Raw genomic sequence first — 24500 nt, forward strand, 5'->3', positions numbered from 1 at the left:
TCGGGACGCTCGAGGTGGACATCCTCTATCACGTGATCAAACGCGACCGTGTCAGACTGAGTCTTGAGATCATGAGAGCCCTACTATCTAACTGCGGACTGCTGCGACGCCTTTGACGTCCCCACTGCATCCACACCCGCCACAACCTCCCTATCCTTATCTTGTTGTCTTCACCGCCCCCAGGACACCCCAACCTCTTTGCCCCAGGCCTCCTCCCGCCTCTGGCGACCAGCCGTCTCCACATGCCTCCTCAGCGAGTATTTGGTCGAGGGGATTCGGCCCTCGACGCCGACGAGCCTCAGACATCTGCCGGAGAGCCTGGTCCTAGCTCAAGGCGTTTCAGCGAACGCGTCTCCTTCTCTGGACTAGTGCGGAAGCCGAGCTTTCTCAGTAAATGGAGTCGAGCGGAGGGGGACGAGGAGAGCGGCATGATGCAAACTCCGGACAAGCCAGCTATTCCCAGCGCCTTGCAGAAACAAGAAGTCTACTCAACCCCTCTGCCGACGCTGTCTATGATTGTGTTGTCAATCGTGCGTCTCTCTATTATCCAGTCGGCCGATGGTCTGAACCAGTGGTTATAGACACTTCTTGGCGAGTTTTTGTCTGCGAATGTTTCGGCTCCGTTTCTCCTTTTCATGGTCGAAGGTGCGTATGTTGCATTATTCAGCGTTCCTGGTCTCAGATGGGATACGTATCATGCAGGGTTCGGGCAATTTGACAACGAGTCGGAGGTCGGGTACTGGACTGGATTGCTAGGTGAGTCCACAACGCACCTTATTCACGTCCTATGCATTCCATGCTGACGACTTTGCAGCGTCAACCTTTTTCCTCACCCAATTCCTGACATCCTTGCTATGGGTGAGATCCTCAGCGCCGTGTTCATGTGCAACCATTGATGGACACCCCAGGCAACTATTGCGGCCAAACATGGACCGCGTGTCGTCTTGACTATCTCTCTGCTAGGAAGTGCAGTAACCTGCTGTCTCTTCGGTACTTCAACCTCGATACAACAAGCTATGGCAGTTCGTCTTATGCAAGGCGTCTTCGCGGGCGCAATTGGTGTTGCTCGTGGGACAGTGACCGGTATCACTGACCAGAGCAATGAAGGTCGCGCCTATGCCATCCTGGGGTGCGTTCCGTTGTATGACACTGGTTCGTGGGCTCATGCCAGTACAGCTTTTGTTGGGGTTTCGGTGGTGTTGCCGGCGCCATCGTTGGAGGGACTTGTGAGTACTGCTCAATCTATGCAGCTATATGAGACGTCCAACAGTATGACAGTCGAGTCACCTGCTCGGAAGTGGCCGAACGTTTTCGAGAATGTTCCCATCTTCGTCAAGTACCCCTATCTTCTTCCCACTTGCGTTGCAGCAGCGGTCTTGGCTACAGGTATGGGATGTATGCGCGAAAGTAACATCACTTGCTTATGTTCTCGCAGGCTCTTTCCTTTCTTTGTTCCTTGCCCCCGACTGCGGGCCGCGGGAAGGCGCTATACAGCTCCCTCCTGAGAAGATTACAGGAGCTACCGAAGAATCTCGTCCTCCGACTCCCCACTTGGACGACGTCGAGGAGCGCGGAAGTGTCTTCGGGTCGGTTCGCTCAAAGATCTCGGGGTACTTCGGGCATGCTGCAGCGGATGCTGCAGTGTCCCCTTCACAGTCTACGCCGCAGCTCGTGCCTTTGCAAGAGACACCGACACACCATCCGAACCAACGCGCCTCCTCTCGGATCAGCCGTGCGAGCGGATCCGCCTATGGGTACACAGGCTCTTTCAGGAACCGTCTTTCAAGCAATATGACCTTCGCTACCCGCAGGAACACGGGGGTTTCCATCCGTCGCCGTCGGGAGAGCAACTGGGACGGCGCAAGCTCGAGTGTCGGGACGGGAAGCAACCTCAACTTCGCTCAGCGGCTCTTGATGGCCAACGAGAACACCGTGACCAACATCGCCGACCTTTGGGTTGCCGCAGCGATTAATGTCGACAACGAGGACCCGTTCGAGCCAAGCGACGAGGAGGACGAAGAGGTTTTCGCCGACGACGACGACGAAGACAACCAGGACGACGAGCCACTCGGCGCTGGACCCTCTACACCAGCCAGACACAACCGATTCTCCCGCCGCCTGTCCGCCGGCATGGCGCCTCGGATGCCGCCCATCCCGCACAGCGTCATGCCCCATCGCCAGTCACTGAGCAAGGGTCAAGGTTCTACCTTCGGAGGATCTCCCAGACGCCCTTCCTCTGCTGCACGCCGCTACTCCAACCTGCGTCATACCTCGGGCGCCGGCACCCTGGACGGGGCCGACGCCGATGGGCCTCCGGTTCGTCGGGCGTCCGCTTACGTGCCTCCCATCTTTGCCCACGTCGGCGTCCGCACGCCCCCTGCCGTTCTCGAGGCACAACAATTGCTCGCGCAAGCAGATGCGGAGCCCACGGGGCCCGGTACCGAGACCCTCGCCCCCATCGCCGAGTCACGACTGCCGTCCCGCGCACCAAGTCCCGTGCCGTCCGAGCGGGAGCCGTCCATTATGAGCCAGCTTCCGCTCGCCATCATCCTGCAATATGGATGGCTCGCGTTGCACTCCACGACGCACGACCAGGTGTTTTACCTTTACCTCGTCTCGTAAGTATTCAGCCTTTCGCTATGTTTAGATCCCGTGTTAGGCTTTTGGTTCCGAGATTGATGGATCTCGGCCGATGTGCAGGAAATACCCATCAGGCGGCCTCAACTTGAACGCAGGACATTTCTCGCAGCTCAGTATGTCAATATCTCTCGTCTGCTCCCGGTCATGACCCTCATGGCTGTACGCTAACGTCACTTCGTCGCTGTCAGTTGCCTTGATGTGTCTCGCGCAAATTGCCTACCAATTCGTCTTGTACCCGTAAGTCCGCAATCCCGCTTGAGCGATTGCACGGATTCTCATGATTCATTGTTGCGCAGGAATATTGGGTAAGCGATACTGCCCCCGATGATTCGCAACCTTCCACTGACGCCGTTGCGTGCCATGGTGCAGGCCCCCAAGAGGGCGCTTTTCTCATCTAGCGATGTTCCGCATTGGCGCGATGTTGTTCATCCCTCCATACCTTTCGGTTATCCTCTACCGCGTCTTTGCAAGTGCGAGCGACGACGGTAATCTCGTCCTCATGTCTGGTGTGTTTCTTGCTGCGCGTCCACATCATGACCACTGATTCATTGCCTCTACGATGAACAGCTCTTGCCCTGAGCACGTACGTCACCTTTCCATTTTACCCAGGCTCTGCGAAGCGCGCACCTGAGGGCTCTTCGGATTTTCCGAGCGCACGACCAAACTCTAATTTCGCGTCTTTGTTCGCAGCGCGGTCCGTTTCTGCGGTGGGACATTCAGTTACACAGCCATCTCGGTGCTGTTGAACTATAGTGCGTTCTTCCAACTTCCTCCCGTAACATCGCAGCGCTGAAGATCTGTTTTTCTCCACATTCATCTCGCGTAACTCACGTCCTCGCACGCGCAATTGCTCGCGGCCGACATCCGTCACCCACCTGTACATACCCGACCCGCGAACCCTTCACGCGTCCCGCGAACAACGGCCCAGCTTCACCACCTCACCTCGTTGGTTTCGCGAACGGCGTCGCGCAGAGTATCGTGTCCCTCGCGCGATTCGCGGGCCCCATTCTCGGCGGTACGGTGAGTCATCCCTGCTCCCGCGTACGGCCCGTCGCTGACCGCCTCTGCGTTCCCACCCCTACTCTTCGCGGTTACTATCACCGCTGTGGCCACCCTGCCCGCGGCCCGCGGCCCTGCCTTTTGCCCGCGCACTCGCGTCCCTGGCCCTGGTGCGATGGATGGCCCGAAGCTCTGGTCCAAGAGCGTGGCAGACGACCCGTCCGGGTACCCGCTCGGCTTCATCGTCTGCGCGGCCGCCTGCGCGCTCGCCGTCGTCCACAGCTTCTTCATCCGCTGAGGGGCGTCCGTGAAGACGGGCGACGCAGGCTCGGCGCGCGACAGCCTTCTCCCAAGCTCGACGTATCACAATGCGGCACTGCATCCCTATGCAACGACGTTCTCTGGCTGGGCATCCCTGTTACACCTTACACCGACACCCTCCGACCTCGACCCCGTCACGGCATCGCCGCACACACCACTCGTCGGTTTGCCGTACTTCCTCCGCCCACCATCTATGACCGTTGACAATGTCGCCGCTTCCATCACGATCTCTACGCATCCCGCTAGCCCCATCTCCCCGTCACCGACCCCGCCCGACCCCACCTGGTTCGTGGCGGGCACCAGGGTCGCGAACATCACCGTACCGGCCCCATCGTCCACTACCCGCGCGCCGCATACATAGAAGCGCTCTCTCGCTCAACCGTAGCATCAGCCTTGGCCCTTATTGCGTTGATTTATTGTCCGGGCTCCCGACGCCTCCCTACCCCGCTCTGTCTACATACGTACTTCATGTCTGTCTCGTCAATGTACTAGGGCTCGTTCTCGCAGCGCTTGGATCCGTAATCGATCATCTTGGCCGGATACCGCTCGAGAGCGTTCTGCGAACAACGACGCGCAGAAAGAGGAGCGAACCGAGTGGAAGTGGATTGCTTCTATGGCGCATCATGCGCGATGATGAGGGACACGACCGTGTGCTACAAAGGATAAATTACGTGCCGAGACGAGGAAGGAGCGAAGGAGAGGTGATGCGACCAGAAAAGAGTGTACTGAGCCCCGCAGGAGGAGGGCAACATCACGGAGAAGTTGAAGTTTACGAGAAGCTGGCACGGAAGATCGAGGGACTGAGTAGCGCGGCTCGGCGGGAGTTCTGGACCGGACGCGTCCGCCCAGGTCTGCCTAGGATGCTTGACGATACCCGAGTTTGTGTGCGTCGTTGAGCCGCGGCGTAGGCGTAGATGGACGGAACGTGGCGACGTCCCTGCGAGTGAGAGACGGGGGGCCTACGCGATGCTGATGTGCTGGCTGGTGGTTCTAGGGTGTGGTTATGAAAGTGACAGGCGCTCGAAGGAGTCTGGGAGGATAGATGGGCACGGAAGGCCCTGGAGAGAGGAGAGCGAGGTAAGGGGAGAGAGGGAGAGACATAACGGGCTGCTGTCCGAGGAGGTGTGGGATTGTCGACCAAGGAGGAGCGAGCAGCGGGGAGGAAACGAGGAGAAAGCGGACTCGCTGTACAGAGGGCGTTTGGGGAAGGTGAAGAGCGGAATCTGAGGGAAATAGTCGTCAAAGTGGTCGTCGATCTCGTCGTCATCGTCATCGAACACAGGCGGCAGGTTTGCAAGCTTCACGTGTCGCATGTAGGGCTGGCACAGGAACCGTTCACGGGGTGTCATTGTCGGGGAGGCAAAGCCAGCCAGGGAGCTAAAGGCGGCGTGGAGGTTAGCGAAACGCCGGCCAAACTGCCGGCGACGGCAAAGGCGCACGTCAACGATGAAAGAATGCCAAAAGAGGAGTGTGCGTACCCCGGGTCTGATATCCTCGTACACCTTGACGGAATCTGGAGAATCGCCCAGAGGATCTCCGAAGAGATCGACGTCGCTGCTTTGACACGCCACGTCTTGCGGAAACTGTTTTGCTTCTTCGGGGTTGGCCGCTGGGAAGTTCCTGAATAGATCTTGAGCCCAGGGAGCGAACTCGTTGGCAGGGTCGAAGGCGAACCAAGAAAGTGACTCCGGGCTTGGAAGTCGACTTGGTGTGAGCAAAGCAGAGAAGAGGTCGGACGAACAGGATGTGGACAACCCGAGAGTCATAACTTCCGGCAGCGGCGTTTGCGGAAGAACCGGGATTGACGGGCTGGCAACTTCATGCTCCGGAATTGACCAGGCCGTGTCCGCGAATGGGGAGTTAAATGTATCGAACCATGGCTGCTTTGTGATGTCCATGTCCACTGAGGAGCTTGGGCTGAGGTCACACGCATCGATTGCGGGCTGAACCTCGGAAGCTTGGACTGAGGTCATGACGTCTTCAGAGCCGCCTAGAGGCTCGTTGCGTAGATCCCAGAACGAGAAGTCCAGCTGGAAAGAGTTGTGAGGCGACACCTCCTCAGTGTCCAGTACGATGATGTCTTCGTCCTTTTGGGTCGGATGTTGCGCCTCTTTAGGGGCCGGTGCGTCTTGCCTAGGGACTCTATCGGCACCAACTAACGCATGCATCGTATACTGAGTGAACCGTGAAATCACAGCACTAAAGTGGGACTCACCTCGCCGCCACTCAAGCTTACTCGCCCCCCAATGCCATTTCATATGCAGAGCAAGGCTGTGCGCGAAGGTGAACTTCCGCGGACAGAGTGGGCACTGATGTTCGACTTTGCCTCCGTGCTGCTCGTTGTTAAGTGGGGCCGCGCCGCCGCAATCGAGGAGCAGAAAGGACTGTTCCTCTGACGGAGTTGCGACCACGACAGCCTCGCCAGCGTTCCGCTTCTTGCGTAGCGTCTTGGAGGGGTTCTTCGGCTTCTTCTTCATGTGGTTCATCTCATCGAAGGCCATGGACCACGGCATTGAGGTGGCGAAATTTTTGTGGGTGCGGGTCGAAGGTTTGGGGACGTATTGCAACGTAGGCTGAGTAGTGGGAGCCGAACCGCGACGACGACGTGCGGGCTCATCGAGAGCGCGCTCTTGATCCATATGCTGAAGCCGCGAAGGGCTGATCTCCTGTAGAAGGGGACGTGCATCTTCTGCATCCGCGGCGGGGATCCGATGAGAGAGTTGATCCAGGCTGATAGCTGCTCTAAGGGGAGTCGACAGTTTTCGGTGCTGTCTTGCCGTAGGTAGCTGCTGATGTGCGGGAAGGGCGGGCGTTGTCGGCGTTGTCTGAGGCGACAAGGCGTCTTGGGGTTCGACGGAAGTAGGTGGGCAGGAGTGGGAACCCTCGGTGTCGAAGCGTCTTCCTTCCGCCGATCCTGACGAGGTGCACGAGGGTTCGAGTAAAGGAGGCGCATGAGGGTTTCGAGCAAAGTAGGCTCACCGATAAGGGCCTCTCCGGTGGCTGCAGGAGCGCCATTTGAAGGAACGCTTGGAGTAGAGGGTGTGTTCTCAGAGGGATGATAAGAGCACCACCTATTCAGCTTGGCACGGCGTCTGGGTGTGTCGGAGGCCGGGTCGGAAGTTTTCCGTTTTGATGTGCGCTTGGGCTGGTGTTGAGACTTGGGCGTCGGGGACCGCATATATGCGGTTGGTGTAATGGGGGAGTGCTCATTCTGGGCTGGAGATTGGGATATGGCCGCGATTGGTGACGCGGCGGTAGGCGGTGGGGACACGGCCTGTGTTTGTTTCTCGACCCTGCATACAAGCGAGTGAGCAATGGCCAGGTGAGATGGATTGACGGTGCACGCACATTAGACAGAGGCGAGCGACGAAATGGAGGATGGGGGACGGAAGAGATAGGCATGGAAAGGTCTCGGCCGATGGGGAGGGAGGTGAAGGACTGTGGCGAGAGCGTCGGGGGTTGTCACTCGTCCAACTTCTGTTGTGAAGTTGTTTTCACTAGGGCCGAATAAGCGTCGTCCGTTCCTCACCGGCCGCACCAGTCCACCCGTATCGACTGACCGCGTGCAGAAACGCACCGAGGAGAAACACACCGTAGAGCAACGCACCATAGAGCAACGCACCGTGGAGAAACGCCCCCGTATGAAAGTAGCAGGACGATGTGGGATTTCCAGGAACGAATAAAAAGAGTGTGGTCAACATGGTACCGAGGCTTCAGACCGTCCTTCAGCTCCGCCGAAGTGTCGCAATGCCCCATCCTGATCACGAAGTCCCTTTCCCTAATCCTTGGGCTTGTATGTTCGACAACCGGGCTGCTTCGCTGGCGGGGGCTAGCTTCTCCTGCTGTTCGACCTTTGACCGCCCTACGACATACCGAATGAGAGCTCCGCGCGCACGAGTAAGAGGGCACAGACTTGCAGTCCATGCGCTCTGAAGGCCTTGCTCCTGCAGCTTCTTGCATCTGCCTTCTTTCGTTGATGCTCTGCCGAGCGAAGTAATAGCTTACGCCTGCCGCGACAATGAGACTTCCCCAGCCTAGCAACTGTCAATAGTCAACAACCAGGCAGAACACACATACCAGTCAGGCTTACCATGCTCTTCGGATTGTTCATGATGATAGTCTCTGTCTATGGGCGGATCGCGCAGCACGGAGGTGTCAATTGCGTAGTCTGGACGGCCCGTAATAATCCGCCGCGTCATTATGTAATGAGCAGCCTCAGGTGCAGCACGCACGAACAAGGGAGCGTTTGTAGGACGTGAAAAAGGCTCTTTGTGCAATGCTAGTGAACGAGAACTAGTCCAAGGATATCTTGTTGGTAAACGCTGTGACAGCTGCTTCTCTGAAGGATATCCTAATCCAAAACTCATCTGGGATTCGAACGGGCGACTCCTGCCGGGCGCCCACCAAGCCTCATGCATCATGCCCGCCAGGCTCCAGCAGCTCCATCAGCAAAGTGGGCGCGGAAACGGTAGCGTCTGATAGTGGACGAGGGCATTCGTAGCGTACGATAGTTAGTGATAGCGAAGACAATAGACAGTAGCTGAGCATCCAAGTAATGCAGTATCCCGTATTGTATGGTCGTCTGCTTCTTTCGCTATCAAATGATGATCAAGTCTCGCGGACAGGGCTATCAATTCTGAGTGCGCGCCCGACCATATACCGATCATCTGCGGCGCATGAGATGATAGCGGTACACGATAAGAGGTCAGAGTTAGCGGAGGAGACGACAGAGAACCTACAGCACCATGCGGAAGATTATCGTCTTCCGTCGTACACTGTAATCACACAAATAGTATCATACGACCACGCAACAATCCATTCGGAGCAAATAGGAAACAGGGGTGTTCTACAAGGCAGACTATGGTGTACATCCAGGAAACGAATAGGTACTCATTAATGTAGCATTCACAATACGTGTGTACGACCTGTGGTGCAAGCAGTGAGTGAGACGACAGGAAGACATGCAAGAATTGAAACATACCGTCTACTGCTGTCCTTCGTCGTCATCGTCATCGTCATCGTGGTCGTGGTCATCATCACCCTCCGGGAGCTCTTCATCTGAGCCTGGCGCGTCGAGGACGTCATCGACGTCATCGAAAGGCGTGCACTTCTCGTCGACAGTGAGGGCGACATCGTCAAAGGGGTGCCTGTGATGAATGCGGGTGTCAGCCGACTCGTCTCAATATAGCGCACGAAACGGAGGCTTACCGGATCCACCAAGTGGTCGTCTCGGCCTTCCGCTGCTTTTGTGTGGTGCACCTGAACTTGAGCACAAAGTCACACAGTGCACACGTCCCAGAAGCCGTCGGTGTTGCTCCATTCGGGCTCGCAGCTGAAGCAGAAGCGCACCTGACAGGGGAAGCATGTGAGCGCGACGAAAGGCAAGGACTAGATGGATGCGTGCTCCGACCGTCGCGTTGTAGTGGCGTGAAGAAAGTGGCCGCAGGCGCGGTCTGATGTGGAGGGTGTACGGCCTGCGCTGGGAGCTGCGTGAGTGGTGGCAGTGTGATATGGTGGAGATGCAGTCTAAATGACGGGAACTAGAAGCGTTGGAGGGCTGAAACAGAGGCCGCCGAGTCGCATATGAATAACCAGCAGTGGTACCGTAGAGCGCATAGTAAGACGTACTGGTGGACACTGAGCAAGGGGTGAAAGGTTAGGAGATGGAATCAGAGACGCTGCGGCGGGAGACACGGGGGCGGGACGCACGCCATGATCCATCCTGGGAGCCAGTGGCGCGGTCGGACTTGCACTTCTTGCCACCGTCACCGGCTTCATTATGTCCGAACAGGGTCTGAATGCCACTTAACTATGATATTGAACCATAGAGCAACTGAGCATACCTGGGGTGTAGGCTCCGTGCGCCACTCCAGCAGCCTGTGAGAGTTGTTGTGAAAAGCCATGTTGATGGCGACATCGATAGACGTGCGGCGGCGAGGGAGACGCTGAGAGCGGGGAATGAGGAGGAACCCGCCGTCTCATTATACATCGCACGCGAGAGTGAGTGGCACATCGCGCTTGGGGATGGTGGCGGTCGCAGGTAGAGTCCAGTAGGCGCGCATGCCCGCACACGCGCCCATGTCTGGGAACGGAGGCCAAAGCGGGACGCCACCGTCACATTGAACCCTATCCAACCGCGAGAATTAGCAGGAAATCATCATAGGCAATAGGCCTCAGAATGGCGCTGCTAACACCGACCTCTGTATGCCTCATTATCCACACCGACGAGAACCGGCGTGCACTAGACCTACGTCTTCAGCTTCGGAGGCGCACTGGGGACAACCTGCCGCGTGAGCGTCCTCTTCATTGCTTCACGCGCAATCAACTTCCGGTGCCCTCCGCAGACAATACGTCAGCTCCGACGCTTCCTAACCAGCTCGAGAGCGAGAGTGCTTACGAGTAGAACACTGGGGACTTAGTCGGCACGTCCAGGCCCTCGACGCCCAAGAGCATGCCGCGCGACACGGGGACCATGATCCGGACCACGAACAGGATGTCCACGATCGTGCGCTTGTCGCCGAGCAGCCACTCCTGCTTCGACAGCACGCTCTCGAGCATGCCGAACACCCGGATGACCTCGTTCTCATGGCGCGTGATCGCGGAGGGGAGCTTCTCCGGGTGCAGGTACTAGAATCAGCCAAATTTACCGAAGTAGGGGCTGCGCACGGAGAATTGTCAGACAAACTAGCCTTCGCATGCATGCAGGCTGATTGACGCACCCTCGGACGGACGCCTGGCAGACGAGCCACTAGACGAGCACGTAGCGCACTCGTCGTCCTGCACGAGGGACAGATTGCTCTCCTTCGGGTCGTACTTGTCCGTGAGGTGGAGGATGATCACTCCCAACTCCTAGATCGTGAAGTTGCCATTGTGGTGGTTGATGAGCATCGGAGTGCGGTCATTGGGGTTGTACTAGGTGTACGCGGGCGCCTTGTGCTCACCCTTGTTGAAGGAAAGGCTAAGTTCCTCAAGGACCATATGGATCGAAAATATGTTCGAGCATGTGCCGAGGGCGCGACGAAAGAACCACCGGGCTCCTGCAGGCAGGAGATAGGTCGACAGATTGCGCCGAGGGGAACGTGGGAGTAGAGCAGAGCGTACCTCATCAAGCTTTCACCGCCTACTATCAGCAGCATTATCTCAAAACCCCTTCCCAGTCGCATTGGTGGAGCTTCAAGCTGCAGAGGTCATAGCTTGTCGATCATGGGATATCGAGGAGGACGGGGGTGGATCATTATGGAGAGTTCGGTTGGGCAAAACTAGGCTGGGCGTTCGATGTAGAGATTGACGGAGCGGCGAGCCTGACGCAATGGGAATGATTGAAGCCATTTCCACCATAAGGGAAGAAGAAAAGCAGGAGTATATCGGCAAGATAGTGGTGGGACGAGACAAGTAGCGCGTCCGTAGGCGTCTATCGAACTCCGTGCGACACGGGCAACCAATTGGTTGTCCACACCATGACCTTGCGGTTAATTTGGGCAGCGCCCCTCGTAGCGGGTTTATAGCTAGTGTGTATTTGGGCATATCACTCTGCGGGACGGCCCCAGAGTTGGTGGACAATCCAGACTTGGTCGCGGAACACAGGCGCCTGCCTGAGCCACCCGCACGGGGAGGCCGTATGTATCCTCGCGCGCACCACGTTTTCTGCGGCACGCACTGTCGCGCGCCCACTAATCGACCGTATAGCTCAATAGAGCCTCTTATGTACCCCGCCCGCACCACGATTCACCCTTGGGGGAGCGCAAGATCATCTGCTGTCATTATTATATCATCGACTGCAGCTTCCTGTATAAGCTACTAGTGCCTGTAGTAAATACATCATATCTTGTATGCGGCCACAAAATGCGATCAAATGTCATAGCAAAGACGAATGAATGTCACCTGCTACCGTTCTGCTATCATCATTTGTCGCGCAGACAATAGACGACCTGTCCCGATCTGGTAGAGTCGCGTGCTATCGGGCGCTACCGTAAAAAACACCTTTTGCTGATGTCCAGCCTTCCTCCTCTCGACCATCTGTGCGCGTGTCTCATGAAGACTCGTGGGTTCATTGAGGGAAATGGAGACACTTGCATGTTTAAAATGTCGCAGAGGAAATCTGGCTCCAGAATCCAGAAAACATTGTATTTGCTCTTCCTTCCGCCGCTTTGAATCTTCGCTCGCGCGAACGACCATCCGCCCCGAAGGTGCCTCATCGGCTGATACATCGGCTACATCTCAGCTTTACACGATGACATGCCGGAAAATTGGAAGTCCTGATCATCCTTTACGCACGCCCATCCGACCACGTGAGTCCTGCCGTTGTATAGCTTATGTACATGGCTAAAGGCGTTCCTCGTCGTTCCTCATCCATGCACCGCTCTATGTACACGGTGACTCCATTTCTAGGTACCAGCGTGCCAGGGCGACTTCGTTTCATTCGTCTGTTCGCTGACGTCGGCAATGTTTGTCACCGCTTTTGCTGGCTTAGCTAGAACCAGTCCGCTCCGCGCGGCGTGATGCGTAATGTCAGTACTGAATGCCGCCAGCAGCCAGCATCCACGAGGGGTTCTTTCTCCGCGCCCTACAAATACCGCCCTCTCGTGGGGCTGTGTCCTGCTGCACCCCCGGCGGCATTTCAACCTACGGCGCAGCATACCGGACAACATGCGTTTCTTACGCCTCCTTTCCGTGACCCTCGTCCTGGGCTTGGGAGCTCAAGCGATCCCAATTCTTTCGTCGTGCTCCCACGGGGCTTACAGTGCTCTCATAAGTTTCGGTGACTCGTTCACAGACAATGGCGAGGAGCATACTTGTTTGTCCTCTGGTGGTAGTAGACTGACCATTTCATGACAGGCAACGGCGCTTGGGTGGTATCGAACCATTCCTGGCCGGCAAATCCCAACTAGTGCGTCTCTGTTCTTCGGCACGTCTCCCGAACTGGCGATCTTACGCGGGTTCTCCGACAGCTTTGGAGGGCGTTTTTCCAACGGCCCAGTGTGGACCGAGTTCATCGCGGGCAACCTCTCGATCCCGCTCATCGATTACGCAGTCGGGGGAGGTACACCACCTCGCCCTCTTCCACTTCCGTATTCCGTCCTCATGACCGCCTTCCAGCGACGACCTCGAACAGTCTCGTCCAAGGCTACACCGGTCCAAGCTCTTCGATCCCGGTACACTCCATCGACGAGCAGGTACACCGCTTCATCGCCTCTCCACCCGCCGCGCTGCGAGACACCGAGTCGTCCCGGCCGCTGTTCACTCTTCTCGGCGGGCTGAACGACTTTTTCTTCAACCCGAACGTGACCGGGGCGCAGTCCGCGCAGAAGATCCTCGCGACCCGAGCGCTCCTCGCGGCCGTGTACCCTAAAGCGCGGATCCTCGTGCTCGACTACCCGCGCGCGACGTGCTTCCCGTACGCGGCGTACGTGGACGACGCCGGCCGCGAGGCGCTCGAGACTTTCGGCAAGGAGCTGCGCGCGCACCTCCTTGCGGCAGCGGTGGGCGCGCAGCCCTCTGGGGCGGGCGCGTTCACGTTTGTCGACATGGAGCCGCTGTTCGAACAGTTCCAGCCGGATGGAGCGCCTGAGGTGTATGGGTTCACCGAGGACGGGGCCAAGGGGAGCTGCTTGACGGGGGCGTACGGGGAGACGCCGACGGTCACGTTGTGCGACAATGCGCCGGAGAGGGTGTGGTGGGATGAATACCAGTAAGTGCTTGCGCGGTCGTTTGTTCCACCACTGCAGTGGCTGATATGCTCGTCTGCAGCCCGACGACACATAGCCATTCGTGGGTGGCCGCGCTCGTTCTCAACGCGCTCGGGGTTTGAGACTCCTCATACCGCTATACTGCTCGCATGGCATATATCCATCCTGTACGCCCGAAAGAATACAGGGCAGCGTTTCATTACCCTCTCGGTAGTGAGTGACGCCAAGCCTTTGCGCAGCCATTGCCCGTCCCAGGCCGCACCCTCGTCTCATGTCTCTGTCGTTCGGTCACAAAGCCGTCTCGTCCACGCAAACCTATGTTCTATTGTCGCCGGATGCTTGCCTATCATTTCTCTCGTTTTCCCGTATCCCTATGTCCCAAGCCTGATGGTCTAGTCCGTGCCGGACGGAGACGCCGTGGGGCTCATCCAAGGCTCCTGTCGGTGGCGCGATCTCGGTACCGGTTACAGTAGGCATGCAGGAAACGATGGACCCTTCAAGCCCGCAACCTCAGCTCGACTTGAGGCCTGAGGAGCACGGTCTGTCTTATGCAAGGTTACAACGGTCTGAAGCGGACCATTAGCGGCACAGTCACGGATGCGCTTGAGAGGCATTGTCGTCGTCAGGAAGGAGTGGCCCACGACCACGGTGTCAATCGCGGTGAGAATCCCTGAGCAAACGGCCGGAGGGGATAAAAGCCGTGATTTCGCTGGCCGCAGGATGCGAGGTAGAGTCACGCGTGTAATCATTCACGAGGATACACAGTGCATGCTTCGTCCCTCTGCATGTAGTACTAAAATATCTTCTTTGCCTTGGCGTAGACGGCGTAAAGCGCAATGAGCTCCCGCCAGTAAGGCGGCGGCTCTTCGACGCGTTCCTGGGCCGAGTAGCATCGATACTCCTCAGCCTGACACGCAACACTGTTGGAATCGCACTCGAAACTAAGAAGTCAAGCCGCTCATCGAAAATGCACCTGGAAAGCACCGTCCTTCACTTCAAGCGTAGCAATGCGGCCCTGTATTTCCTTCGCGAGCTACGGTCATCGGTCATCGGCAGTGGCGTTCATCGACATGCAGAGGAACGTACCTCACACTTCGCCTGGTCGAACAGCACGTGGAAGAAAACCGCCTGTTGCATGAGCAGCGTGCACACCTCCTCGACGCCCTGCGCGACCTCGCGCACGAGATCCCCCAGGCACTCAGCGTCGTTCAGCTGAGTAGCGCTTGCACGTCGTCTGCTCGCCTGGACCTCTTCGTGCTTCTTCCCAGGGATATCTGTGGTATTTAGAAGTCGTATTGTCGAGGTTAGTGGGCGTGCGCGGACGGCTAGGTCGAGAGAGATGACGGACCGACGCAAAGCTGGCGCTTGCTGCGGAACAAACCACCGAGAAACCATTCCAACAGGCTGTCTGTGTACGCCCCAAAGTGATCGCGCATGACGTTGTCAACGCAACCCCACAGAACGCTTCGAACATGACTCACTCGCTGGAGTTGTTCTCAGACTGACGGGGCGCGCTCTCAGCGGTCTCCTCGGATGGCTTGGTGTCATGTCAGTCGTCGACGATGTGCTGCAGGTCATTCGCGATGGCTTCGAAGAACTTGGAAATCATGGTTACTTCGGTGGGAAACTTGTTGGTGGTGTAGATTGAGTCAGCTTGCTGATAAGAATGCAGTCAGCGAGAATTGCACTGGTACACGAAGGAGCTGAGAACGGTACTTTGGCATACGCCGACAGCACGGCGGTCCTTCGATCTGCGGAGCGAGCGGTCCTGTCGCCGCCGGTGATAAGGTAGGCTGTGAGGAAGTTAGACCGACTATGCCCAGCACTTGATAACTTGAACGACATCGTACCTGTCAGGAGCGCACTGAGACTACTTGCAGCGATCTCCGAGTCGATGATCAACTTCATGTACATCTGTATGAGCGGTTTCCCGTTATTTCACGTTAGGGTCAGCGGGGAGAACGCTCATAATGACCGAAAGCGTACGCTACGGGCCTGGGCCCACTGCTCGACATGTTCATTGCTCACGAGTATCTCGTCGATCTTTCTGACCTTCCTTTCGATTTTGCGGACTCTGAGGCGGTTTAACTGCAGAGCCTCGTGCGCGAGTTCCTTGAAGAGTCCACAGGGAGTCGCGTGCATGATGTGATCGAAGTGGAGGGGAAAGAGACAAGCCCCTGAGTGTTGGCGGACAAGGACGAGTGCACACGCTCGCAGGCCGACCGGGGGCTCGTCGCCGGCGAGCGGCCGAGTCCTCCATCTCCCTCGCCGGCCAATCGGCCGCGGGGAGGGCCTTGGCTCTGTAAGTATACCGAGATTGGCAGCAGGCGACGGCGTTTGAGGCCTCTTGGACGGGCCTCGGGTGGCGGACGAGAGTACTAGTGGTCCAAGGCTCGCGCGGCGCGCGATCCCCGCAAGCCCAGGAGCGCTCGCGTGCGCGCGAGTCTGCTTGGGGCTACTCAGGGACGCCCTCGAGAACCTGAAGGTAGCGCGTACCTCGTACGACCTCCTGTCGGGTTTGTTCAATTTGTACGCTGCGAGCGTATTGATCTGGCCGCCGAGGTGTGGCGTAGTTGTTTCTGTGTAATTTTATACGGAACGATTGCAGCACTTGGAATGGGACGCGATTAGTTTCGATCTCCTTCCGCCTGCAATATTTGCCGCCTCGTGAGGATCCGTGTTCCGGGGGCATAGCTCATGTAGTCATTTCATCCACACACCTCCCACCGGTCCCTTCCAACGCACCATAACCGCCCCTCTTTCTCCCCCCACTTCAACGCCTCCTCGACTGCCCACTCCCCGACCCGCGCCCACCGCTCGTCGCTGTTCCGCAGCCACACCAGCAACTCTCCCTTTGTCGGCCCCGCCAACACCCCCGTCCCTGTCCGCTCCTCCGCGCGCAGCTTCTCGATGAGCGATATCGGTTGCCGCCGCGCACACTTCTTTGTCGGAGTCCGTTCGTCCGCGTAGCACCCCAGCGCCGGGGCGGTGGCGGCGTCCATGATGGTGCGGATCGCACTCTCGAGAACGCGCGCGAAGTACATGGACGTGAGCGGGATGTAGGCCTCCTCATGCGGCGGGGGATCGCTGAGCGGCTCGTCCTCATCCCATTCATCATAGACGGGGCGGGAGCGAGAGGACGCAGCGGAGATGGACGATAGGGTGCTGCTGTGTGTCTTCCATAGACCTGATGACAAGGGGAGGGAGGCGGATGGAACGAGGGAGAGCTGGAGAGGGAGCGGGCGCACAGGGCCTTCCCAGAGTACGATGTCGCCGTCGGTGAATAGGGTGCGGATAGCTTGTTTGAAAAGGCGCTTGACTGCTGCTGCGATGGGCGGGTCGCTGGGCGGTGCGGAGCGCGAGGAGCCAGAGATGGGCGGCACAGGTTTCGCCTGTGAGCGTTGCGATTTCTCTTTTTCTTTGTGGTGGTTCTCCTTGGCGCGGCGACGGGCTTCTGCTTTGACAACTCGTCGTGAAAGTAGAGCAAGCTCGGGGACGCGCCGGAGGTGGGACAGCGTGAAGCCGTACACCTCGTCATCGTCTGACTCCGACTCAGCCTCCGACTCAGCGTCGGTGTCGGGATCAGGTAAGAGGGAGCGAGCAGGCGTGGCGGTGTTCTCTTTGTGTGCTTTCAGCCGCCTTGAGGGTCGAGGAGTTGCATCCACGTCACTTTCGTACCGTGGTCTCTTCGAAGACCTGGGTGTCGGGGTCGGAGATTCGGATCTTGAACCTGAAAATCGACGACGCCGAGGTGGCGGAGGCGCATGGTCCATGTAGTGCTTGACATATATCCGGAATGTGTTGGTCGTTAGGTCACGCGTGTGCAAACGCGATGGATGACGAAGCCGAGGAACCTACATACGCATGAGCACAAAACCCTAGCATTTTAGAGTGACGAAACTCACTTGGTGCTCGTCACTAACGTTTGATGCAGGGGAAGATGCTGCGATGGTGGTGGGAGTGGTGTTTGTGGGGGAAGCCACGGAGTAGTGTGAGGGTGTGTGGGGCCCGGATGGGACGACCTGTTTCGACGGAGAACAAGGCAGTTCAGGTAGTGTCGGCGGAGGTGGGACAAAGGGCGGCATCGGTTTTGTGGGATAATACGCATCTCGATGCAGTCTCGATACGGCCATCCAATGCTCAGATTCACCATTGGAGGAAGGGCATTCGTCTATGTGGGGTTATCAACAACTACGCGCGCTCACAATACTGGCGAGCTTACGGATCTCATTAACCAACACTATGCGTGTATCACGCCATTTGATAACGCGGCCTTCGACCCGTACCGACAGACCGACATGGATGACTGGTACAGGAGGTGGCAAGGGGAGTACAGGTTTTGGTGGATCCGGAGCCCGAACGTAGTCCGAGAACGACGCTTTGGCTGAAGAGGGCGCGGGCCGTTTTGCTGATGCACCAGCTGTCTTGACAGACTTGTGTTTCCCAGGGCTTCGGGGGGCAGGCTGTGGATGAGCGAGCCCACATTCAATCACCGCGGTTCCGTCGTCAATTATGTACATTGTTCTTTTCTCTTGGACTTGAATGCCGACCACAAGACCAACGATGCGTACCGTTCGGCATGGGATGCGACCAAGCCAGAAAAACTCCATATCTGTCAAGGCATATGAGCACTATCCATGGCAGAGCAAACTGCATTCCGGTTCAAGCGCGCTGGTTCAAGTAAAGCCAACGCTGAGAATCATAACAACAGAGGGCTATGTTTTCTCCGAATATGTGGTGTGTCCCATATCCGCTAGGGTTCCCATGCGGCAACGCAAATACATGCGTCAAGAGATGTGCACATACCTCGGGAACCACTATCTTTCATGTTGAGGACGTCACTCACGAAGCAAGATGCTGTGGAGGCACGATTAAATGTCCACTTCAGGATTTCCGCTGGCGTTGGTGTCTTCATAGATGCATCATGAGCAGTAGATGTGCCGGCCCTTCCTCTCTTGGATGGTGATAAGAGGATAGATGATGTTCGTCCAAGATTGGTCTTCGTCCGCTGTAGCGTGGAGGTCGAGGCCTTGCTCATTGGTCACAAAAGCGTGATGGGATCGCCGAGAGAGTTGTCGAGTGGAGATATATTGACGAGCCTACAGAAATACAGAAGAGAAATGTGAGGGGCACAGGGGGGAAGGGCTGGGGTAGGAGGGGACGGCAGTGAACCAGGCTATTATTATTATTATTATCATCATTCTATCCCTATGTGTCACATGGCAGTGAACCAGGCCGAACACTGCGTGAGCTGCAGCAGCGTGAGGGAGACGCGTTTCAGCCACGTGATTGATTTTGCCGCAGCACGTGAGCGTCTCGCGCGCGACTGTGTCGTCCTGGGTGCACGCTTATTCCTCCCCATATCACCGACAATCCCTTACCTCACACCACCAAATGTACGATGGTGCAAATATGTCGTGCAGCAGATGGCACAATCACCCCTCTCGACCTCACCCTATGGGATCTGGAAAGGTACGCGTTGCATACATGCTAGGAGAACATCACTGACATGCCTCACAGGCTCGCAAGCCTCGATAAGCTCATCGAAGAGAAGACAGGGATACGCCAAGAGGACATATGGGCATATCTAGCCGATGGGAGACCACTCAAGAACGACACCATCCGCGAACTTGCAGGGCTTGAGGACCAGGTGTGCCACCTTGTCTTTTCATCTTTTCCATGCCCTTACATGCGTGTAGACGGTCTATGTTTTCAACAAGCAGTATCTCAGATGTGAAATAGAAGAAGCAATCAACGATTTGCACCTCTCACCGCAACTGGAGCCCCCTGTAGACGGTATGTGTCTCTCGCTGTGTATACGCATGCGAAGAGAGCACCCATCGTTCGTTCAGATACTGTAGCGTCGACTCCGCCGCTTCGAACATCCCAACTTGCAAATTCCTACGCCGACATTGGTCACGCTCATGCAGAACGTGTCGGAAACATTCTCACCGCTCTGCTGTATCAACACCGCGCCCTCCGTATTTTGTCGAGTACCCTCGACCATCACATACTCGCCACTTCCGACAGCTTCGAGGGTTTGTCCGCGTTTGCAGAGCGCGAACTGGACAAGCAAGCGAAGCTTCTCGAAGGATTGGACTCCGACCTCGAGATCGCTAGTAGAGTCAAGGTCCACAAGGAATTTCTGAGCGTGGCCACACGGAGAGCCATGGAAGCTGGGGACAAGGGACGGACTCTGGGCGACTATGTGAGTCGTCAGAAGATGCAGCAAGTTGCGGCGAGTTGTGTGAAGACACACGAAGACCTCAAGGCGCGCTTCGGGGAGGTGGGCGAAACGATGGCCCGGTTGAGCAAAGGCGGCGACGAAGTACGCCATTTTGTTGCTGTCACCAGGTATGTAAAATCTTGTTTTGGTCTGCACGCAGCACATCAATGGACCCCAGTTCTGTAGAAGCGGCAGAAGAATGCGCGCGTCGAGCACAAGACATGTGGCAAACACTCTCCGTGCTGCATGCGTCGGTTGAAAGTGCGTGGATCCGCCGTCCGATTTGCTTCTGAATCTAAGCCGAGACGTAGAACCTGGAGTAACACCTGAGAAGGCTCTAGGAGGTGTGTGTATGCGTCAATCTTGGTATCCCTTTGCTCAAAGACAAGCAGAATTGCGCCAGCTTGATGAGGCTCTTCGGGCCGAGGTTGAGCAAATCACTGAAATCAAGGTACGCCACCTTGAACGGTACTCTAAAAGCCCGTCTCATCGGAATTTTAGAACATACACACGCAGCAGACCCTGCAAGCCATTCGCCAAATCAGTGAACTCAACACAGACCTAGTTGCCCTTCCCTCCGCCATGGCTTCTCTCCAGACAAGCTTCCGCACGAAGTCCAGCTTTGCGCATATAGCGAGGCTTCACAACATGCTCTACGCCTATGGCGCCACTGTGGTTGAAATCGTCCGCCGAAAGGAGTTTGGTGCGTGGATGCCCGACACCCCGATGACCTCGAATGCTTATCAAATCGGCAGCACGGTTCTTCTACCAGAGGGCGCAGAGTATATTGGAGGTCATGGCGAAGCTCTCGTAAGTGCCTCGATAGTTCTACAATGGGCGGTGGATTAACACGTGGCAGGTCGAATGAGCGAAAACGACGCCAGGTCTACAGGAGTGAAGTACAGGGAGAACTCCCTTTCAAGTTGGAAGGACTGGACGACGCTCCCCCTAGTATTGACTTCTCCCCGAGCGCCTCCAACGACTCGGAAACCTCTCTAGAGCGATTGGACATCGAAGGCGAGAGCTTCTTATGTCTGGGATGTAGGATGATGTACTCACGGTTTGAGCAGACTTTTTTCATGTGCTCGATGATCTGCAACGCTTCGCCCAGGAGTCCAAAGACCAAGCTGCAGAAGCGTCAGTCCTGGAAGCGCGTTCGAAGTTGGAGAAGCTTGTCGGCAAGATGGACGGGTTAGAATCCGGCTTCGACAGGATCGCGGAGCGATCTCGTACGTGTCTTCATTCTGAGATGGACCTCTTCTGATCCGATTGTTCTTCCTTTCAGTACTTTCGACGTCTCGTCTTCTGAGTCATCGACGAAGAGGTACGGGTGTATTATGAAACGTGCGCCCTGTCTGACCGGCCCATCAGCCACCGAAGACGATCAAGCGTTCACGGAGATGCAGCATCAGCTCCAGGAGTTGCAGCGTCAACGTCAAGAGGACGAATCATCTTTCCGGCAAACGCGATCCACGATGGAGGCCGACATTGCGCGGCTACGTGAAAGCCTGAAGACTTCGGAAACGGCTCGAGGACAGCTGGAACGAGACTTGCACTCGACCCGTGCTCAGCTCGAGAGCGAGTCGACCTCAAGACGGATTCTAGATGAACGCAACTCCGACATGTCCAAAGAGGCTGACACGAGTAGAGAAGCCCTTGCGCGAGCGCTCGCCGAGGCCACCGAGCAGACTCGGATCGCCGAGCTCGTGCGCCAACAGCTCACTCAAACGCGAGACGAGTTCGAGGCCGTCAAGTCGCTCGAATCTCGGAACTCGGACAAGGTCTCCACTCTTCTGGAAGAGCAGGCCAAGACACTGCTGCGCCTAGAGGAAGCCCGGTCGCGCGGCGAAGACCTAGAAACACAAATCAAGGCCGCACGCGCCGAGAGCGACGATGTCAAGCGCGCCCTCGCGGAGTCTAGCAAGGAGAAGGACCGACTTCTCCGCGCCCAGGCGTCGGAACACGATCGGCTCCTGCGGGACCACATCGCCGAGGCCGATGGAGACCGGGCGGTGCTCGAGCATCAATTCTCCGAGCTCAAAGCAGCCCTCGAAGACGCCGAACGTCAGGTCAAGGACTCACGAACTCAGGCTGAGACTGCCAATGCGGACGCCTTCGGCTTACGTGAAGAGCTGCAGCGCGTCGAACATGAGCTCCGAGATATTCGCCGGAGCGAGCGGGCCGCCCGGGAAGAACTTCGTACCGGACGTGCCTCACAAGTCGACTTTGAGCAACAGCTTGAGCAGAGTGAGCGGCTTGTCGCTCAAATGCTCGATGTTGCCCTCGCGTTCCGAAACGCGCACGCCAAGGCATTGTCCAATGTCCAAGCCATGGTCGCGCACCCTGGCACCAAGGCTGCTACTGTAACTAATCTTGCAGAGTCAACGTCTCTCAGCTACTCGCGTCACGGCATTGTCGCCCATTCCGGAGAGCCCGCCCCTATCGACCCATCCGACCCAAGCGGTGCACTTGAAGCGCTGCGTGCGTTTGATCACGACCACTTCCTCGAAGCAATCGCGAAAGCCGGGTCGACAATCCGCAAATGGCAGAAACAGTGCAAGGAGTACCGCGAGCGAGCAAAGGGCAAGATCTCGTTCCGGAATTTCGCGAAGGGAGATCTCGCCCTCTTCCTCCCCACCCGGAACTCAATCTCGAAACCCTGGGCGGCGTTCAACGGTGAGCGTCGATGATGTTTGCTCGTGCGATGATGTTCTCAGGCACTAACCACCGAGGTTCCTCCGATACTCCGGCGCTTCTCAGTCTCATTCCCTCACTATTTCCTACAAGCCTCCGGCCACCTCGCAGAGCAGCTCAAGACCCGCGAATGGATTGTGGCAAGGATCACGTCGATCACCGAACGGGTCGTTGATTCGAAGGCGAGTAGTATTGGTGGCAATATATTCATGTAGCTGTCTAACGATCTCTATGTAGGATCCCAGCACCAACCCATATGGTCTAGGAGACGGTGTCAAGTACTACATGCTCGAGGTCGAAGACTGGACGCAACCGTCGTTTCCCTCGAAGCGTCGAGAACAGCTGAAGAAGCTGCCGCCGTCGGATCCTCCCCTCGAGCCAACCGCTCAGATCCTTCCGGCCTCTGAGGCGATTCCCATTCCTGCTCGTCCACCGGAGCCAGACGTGGAAGAGTCGTTCAGCGCGACGCGTCCTCCGACGTCCCGTCTCTTCCCTCGCAACCGGTCCTCCTCCTCCCCAACGGCCGGACCCTCCTCTCTGTCTCGACTCCTGGCTCAGGCTGGGCCCTCCGATATTCCCGCCCAATCACCGTCAGCGCTAGGGTTGGGGATGACGAGTCTGGAACCCAGGCACGGCATGGCCGAGGGCGGCGCAAGTGGCGAAGACTCGACTCCTCCCCCTCGTACGGCGTCGCCTGGCGGCTTTCCAGTGACACCGCCTCCAGAACATAGTCCGAAGGCGTCCCGCAGTGTGTCGCCGACGGTGCCTCCCCCACCTGCTCCATCACGCACGCCTTCTCATCCGCAACCGATACCGCTTTCGCCATTAGATACGCAGGAGGCCTCCTTAACAGCGCCGAAACGTCCAAACCTCAGCGCTCCATTGCCGCCTGCGTCTGGCTCCCAGCCATCCGTTGCCCTTGCGCCGACGAACGGGAACACCGAAGGTGTTAGTCCCGTATCCGCGACTGCCACTTCCCCCTCGACGATCGTGCCCCCGCCCGCGCAACTCTCCCCGCGCCGCCCAGGCTCGCGCCAGTCACGAGGCTCGTCGTCATCGCGTTTCTCAACCGCACGCATACCCTTCGGCGCCGGCGCCAGCAAGGCAATGCCCACCACCGCGGTCTCCGAGCAGGCGATCTCCACACTCTCCACAACGCCTTCGTCTCAGTCGTCTGGATCTCCAGGCGCGGTCTTCCCTGCCGCCTCCCAGAACCCCTCCGCCTTACCCTCGCCCAGCGGCTCGCCCACGCGCGGCATGGCAGGGATCCTCGGTCAGAACCGCCGTCGGACGGCCTCGTACCACGTACCACGACCTAGCATCAGCACGAGCACGAGCGTCACGACTGCGTCTGCCACCGCGGCTGCAAGCGGGGCCACCGCGGCCGCGCCCACGGCGACAGGCAGCCTTGCGTCGTACGCCCGAAGCTGGAACATGTTCGGCGGGAAGAAGCGCGGGTCCCTGCTCAGCCTGGGGATGAGCAGCTCGCAAGCGTCTGGGGGCACCAGTACGATTCCAGAGGCGGAGTCTCCGTCGTAGTCACTAGTGGAAAGCGGTGCGGGTTGGATTGCCGTCGCTGTGCCTACTGTACGCCGCACTCTTCTTTTCATTTACCACCGCCGTTTGCCGGCGTGTTCGGCGCGCATCCTCCGGATCTACACTCGCTCGTTTGCCCATCCATTGCTCTAGCCCTTTAGTAACTCGCTGTCTTTAGACCCCCTTCACGCGTTCGCGCTTCAAGGAATACACACACGTAATGCTTCCATGATTCGGATGATCTCTGGGCCCGATGCCAAAACTGGTGCGTTTTTCTCGATCCTCTCTAGATCGTGGAGGAATCGATTGCACTCCTCATCTGCGCGCCTCGAAGCCTGTTTCTGTATCGCTTCCGCCAAACTTGTTGTGCTATGACTGTGTGTAAGGCGGAAGGTTAA

General features: G+C 57.4%; 7 protein-coding genes across 7 annotated transcripts; 3 read left to right on the forward strand and 4 right to left on the reverse strand.

Moving 5' to 3' along the window:
- Nucleotides 1-242: 242 nt before the first annotated feature.
- Nucleotides 243-3937, forward strand: BXZ73DRAFT_41454 (major facilitator superfamily MFS-1; the record flags this gene model as incomplete). The annotated part of the gene is made up of 16 exons (XM_048018774.1): nt 243-530; nt 582-645; nt 703-756; nt 815-858; nt 909-1129; nt 1177-1226; nt 1279-1386; nt 1436-2180; nt 2226-2618; nt 2701-2753; nt 2829-2877; nt 3010-3146; nt 3208-3223; nt 3331-3392; nt 3569-3660; nt 3830-3937. The coding sequence occupies 16 exons, from the start codon at nt 243-245 to the stop codon at nt 3935-3937; spliced, it is 2484 nt and encodes an 827-aa protein (XP_047881250.1).
- Nucleotides 3938-5950: 2013 nt separating this feature from the next.
- On the reverse strand, nt 5951-6975 carry BXZ73DRAFT_74950 (uncharacterized protein; the record flags this gene model as incomplete). Its single annotated transcript, XM_048022126.1, has 4 exons — nt 5951-6102; nt 6176-6533; nt 6554-6874; nt 6940-6975. The coding sequence occupies 4 exons, from the start codon at nt 6973-6975 to the stop codon at nt 5951-5953; spliced, it is 867 nt and encodes a 288-aa protein (XP_047881251.1).
- Nucleotides 6976-10353: 3378 nt separating this feature from the next.
- Nucleotides 10354-10581, reverse strand: BXZ73DRAFT_41903 (uncharacterized protein; the record flags this gene model as incomplete). Its single annotated transcript, XM_048018858.1, has 1 exon — nt 10354-10581. A coding segment is annotated over one exon (228 nt), but the record flags the coding sequence as incomplete, so codon positions are not given.
- Nucleotides 10582-12606: 2025 nt separating this feature from the next.
- On the forward strand, nt 12607-13768 carry BXZ73DRAFT_88198 (uncharacterized protein; the record flags this gene model as incomplete). Its single annotated transcript, XM_048024861.1, has 5 exons — nt 12607-12739; nt 12796-12847; nt 12909-13000; nt 13057-13648; nt 13708-13768. The coding sequence occupies 5 exons, from the start codon at nt 12607-12609 to the stop codon at nt 13766-13768; spliced, it is 930 nt and encodes a 309-aa protein (XP_047881253.1).
- A 671-nt stretch (nt 13769-14439) lies between these two features.
- Nucleotides 14440-15082, reverse strand: BXZ73DRAFT_98162 (uncharacterized protein; the record flags this gene model as incomplete). Its single annotated transcript, XM_048027613.1, has 4 exons — nt 14440-14553; nt 14620-14679; nt 14733-14920; nt 14995-15082. 4 exons carry the CDS (start codon nt 15080-15082, stop codon nt 14440-14442), a joined length of 450 nt encoding a protein of 149 aa, XP_047881254.1.
- A 1272-nt stretch (nt 15083-16354) lies between these two features.
- BXZ73DRAFT_41804 (uncharacterized protein) lies at nt 16355-18684 on the reverse strand (the record flags this gene model as incomplete). The annotated part of the gene is made up of 4 exons (XM_048018843.1): nt 16355-17500; nt 17552-17817; nt 17869-18258; nt 18453-18684. 4 exons carry the CDS (start codon nt 18682-18684, stop codon nt 16355-16357), a joined length of 2034 nt encoding a protein of 677 aa, XP_047881255.1.
- A 363-nt stretch (nt 18685-19047) lies between these two features.
- On the forward strand, nt 19048-24105 carry BXZ73DRAFT_88200 (uncharacterized protein; the record flags this gene model as incomplete). Its single annotated transcript, XM_048024862.1, has 15 exons — nt 19048-19118; nt 19167-19296; nt 19346-19442; nt 19499-20000; nt 20033-20133; nt 20184-20216; nt 20265-20323; nt 20374-20575; nt 20628-20682; nt 20732-20889; nt 20943-21101; nt 21158-21196; nt 21244-22548; nt 22633-22748; nt 22804-24105. 15 exons carry the CDS (start codon nt 19048-19050, stop codon nt 24103-24105), a joined length of 4329 nt encoding a protein of 1442 aa, XP_047881256.1.
- Nucleotides 24106-24500: the final 395 nt, after the last annotated feature.

The sequence above is a fragment of the Epithele typhae genome (genome assembly GCF_022376455.1).
Source record: "Epithele typhae strain CBS 203.58 chromosome Unknown BXZ73scaffold_6, whole genome shotgun sequence".
NCBI lineage: Eukaryota > Fungi > Basidiomycota > Agaricomycetes > Polyporales > Epitheliaceae > Epithele > Epithele typhae.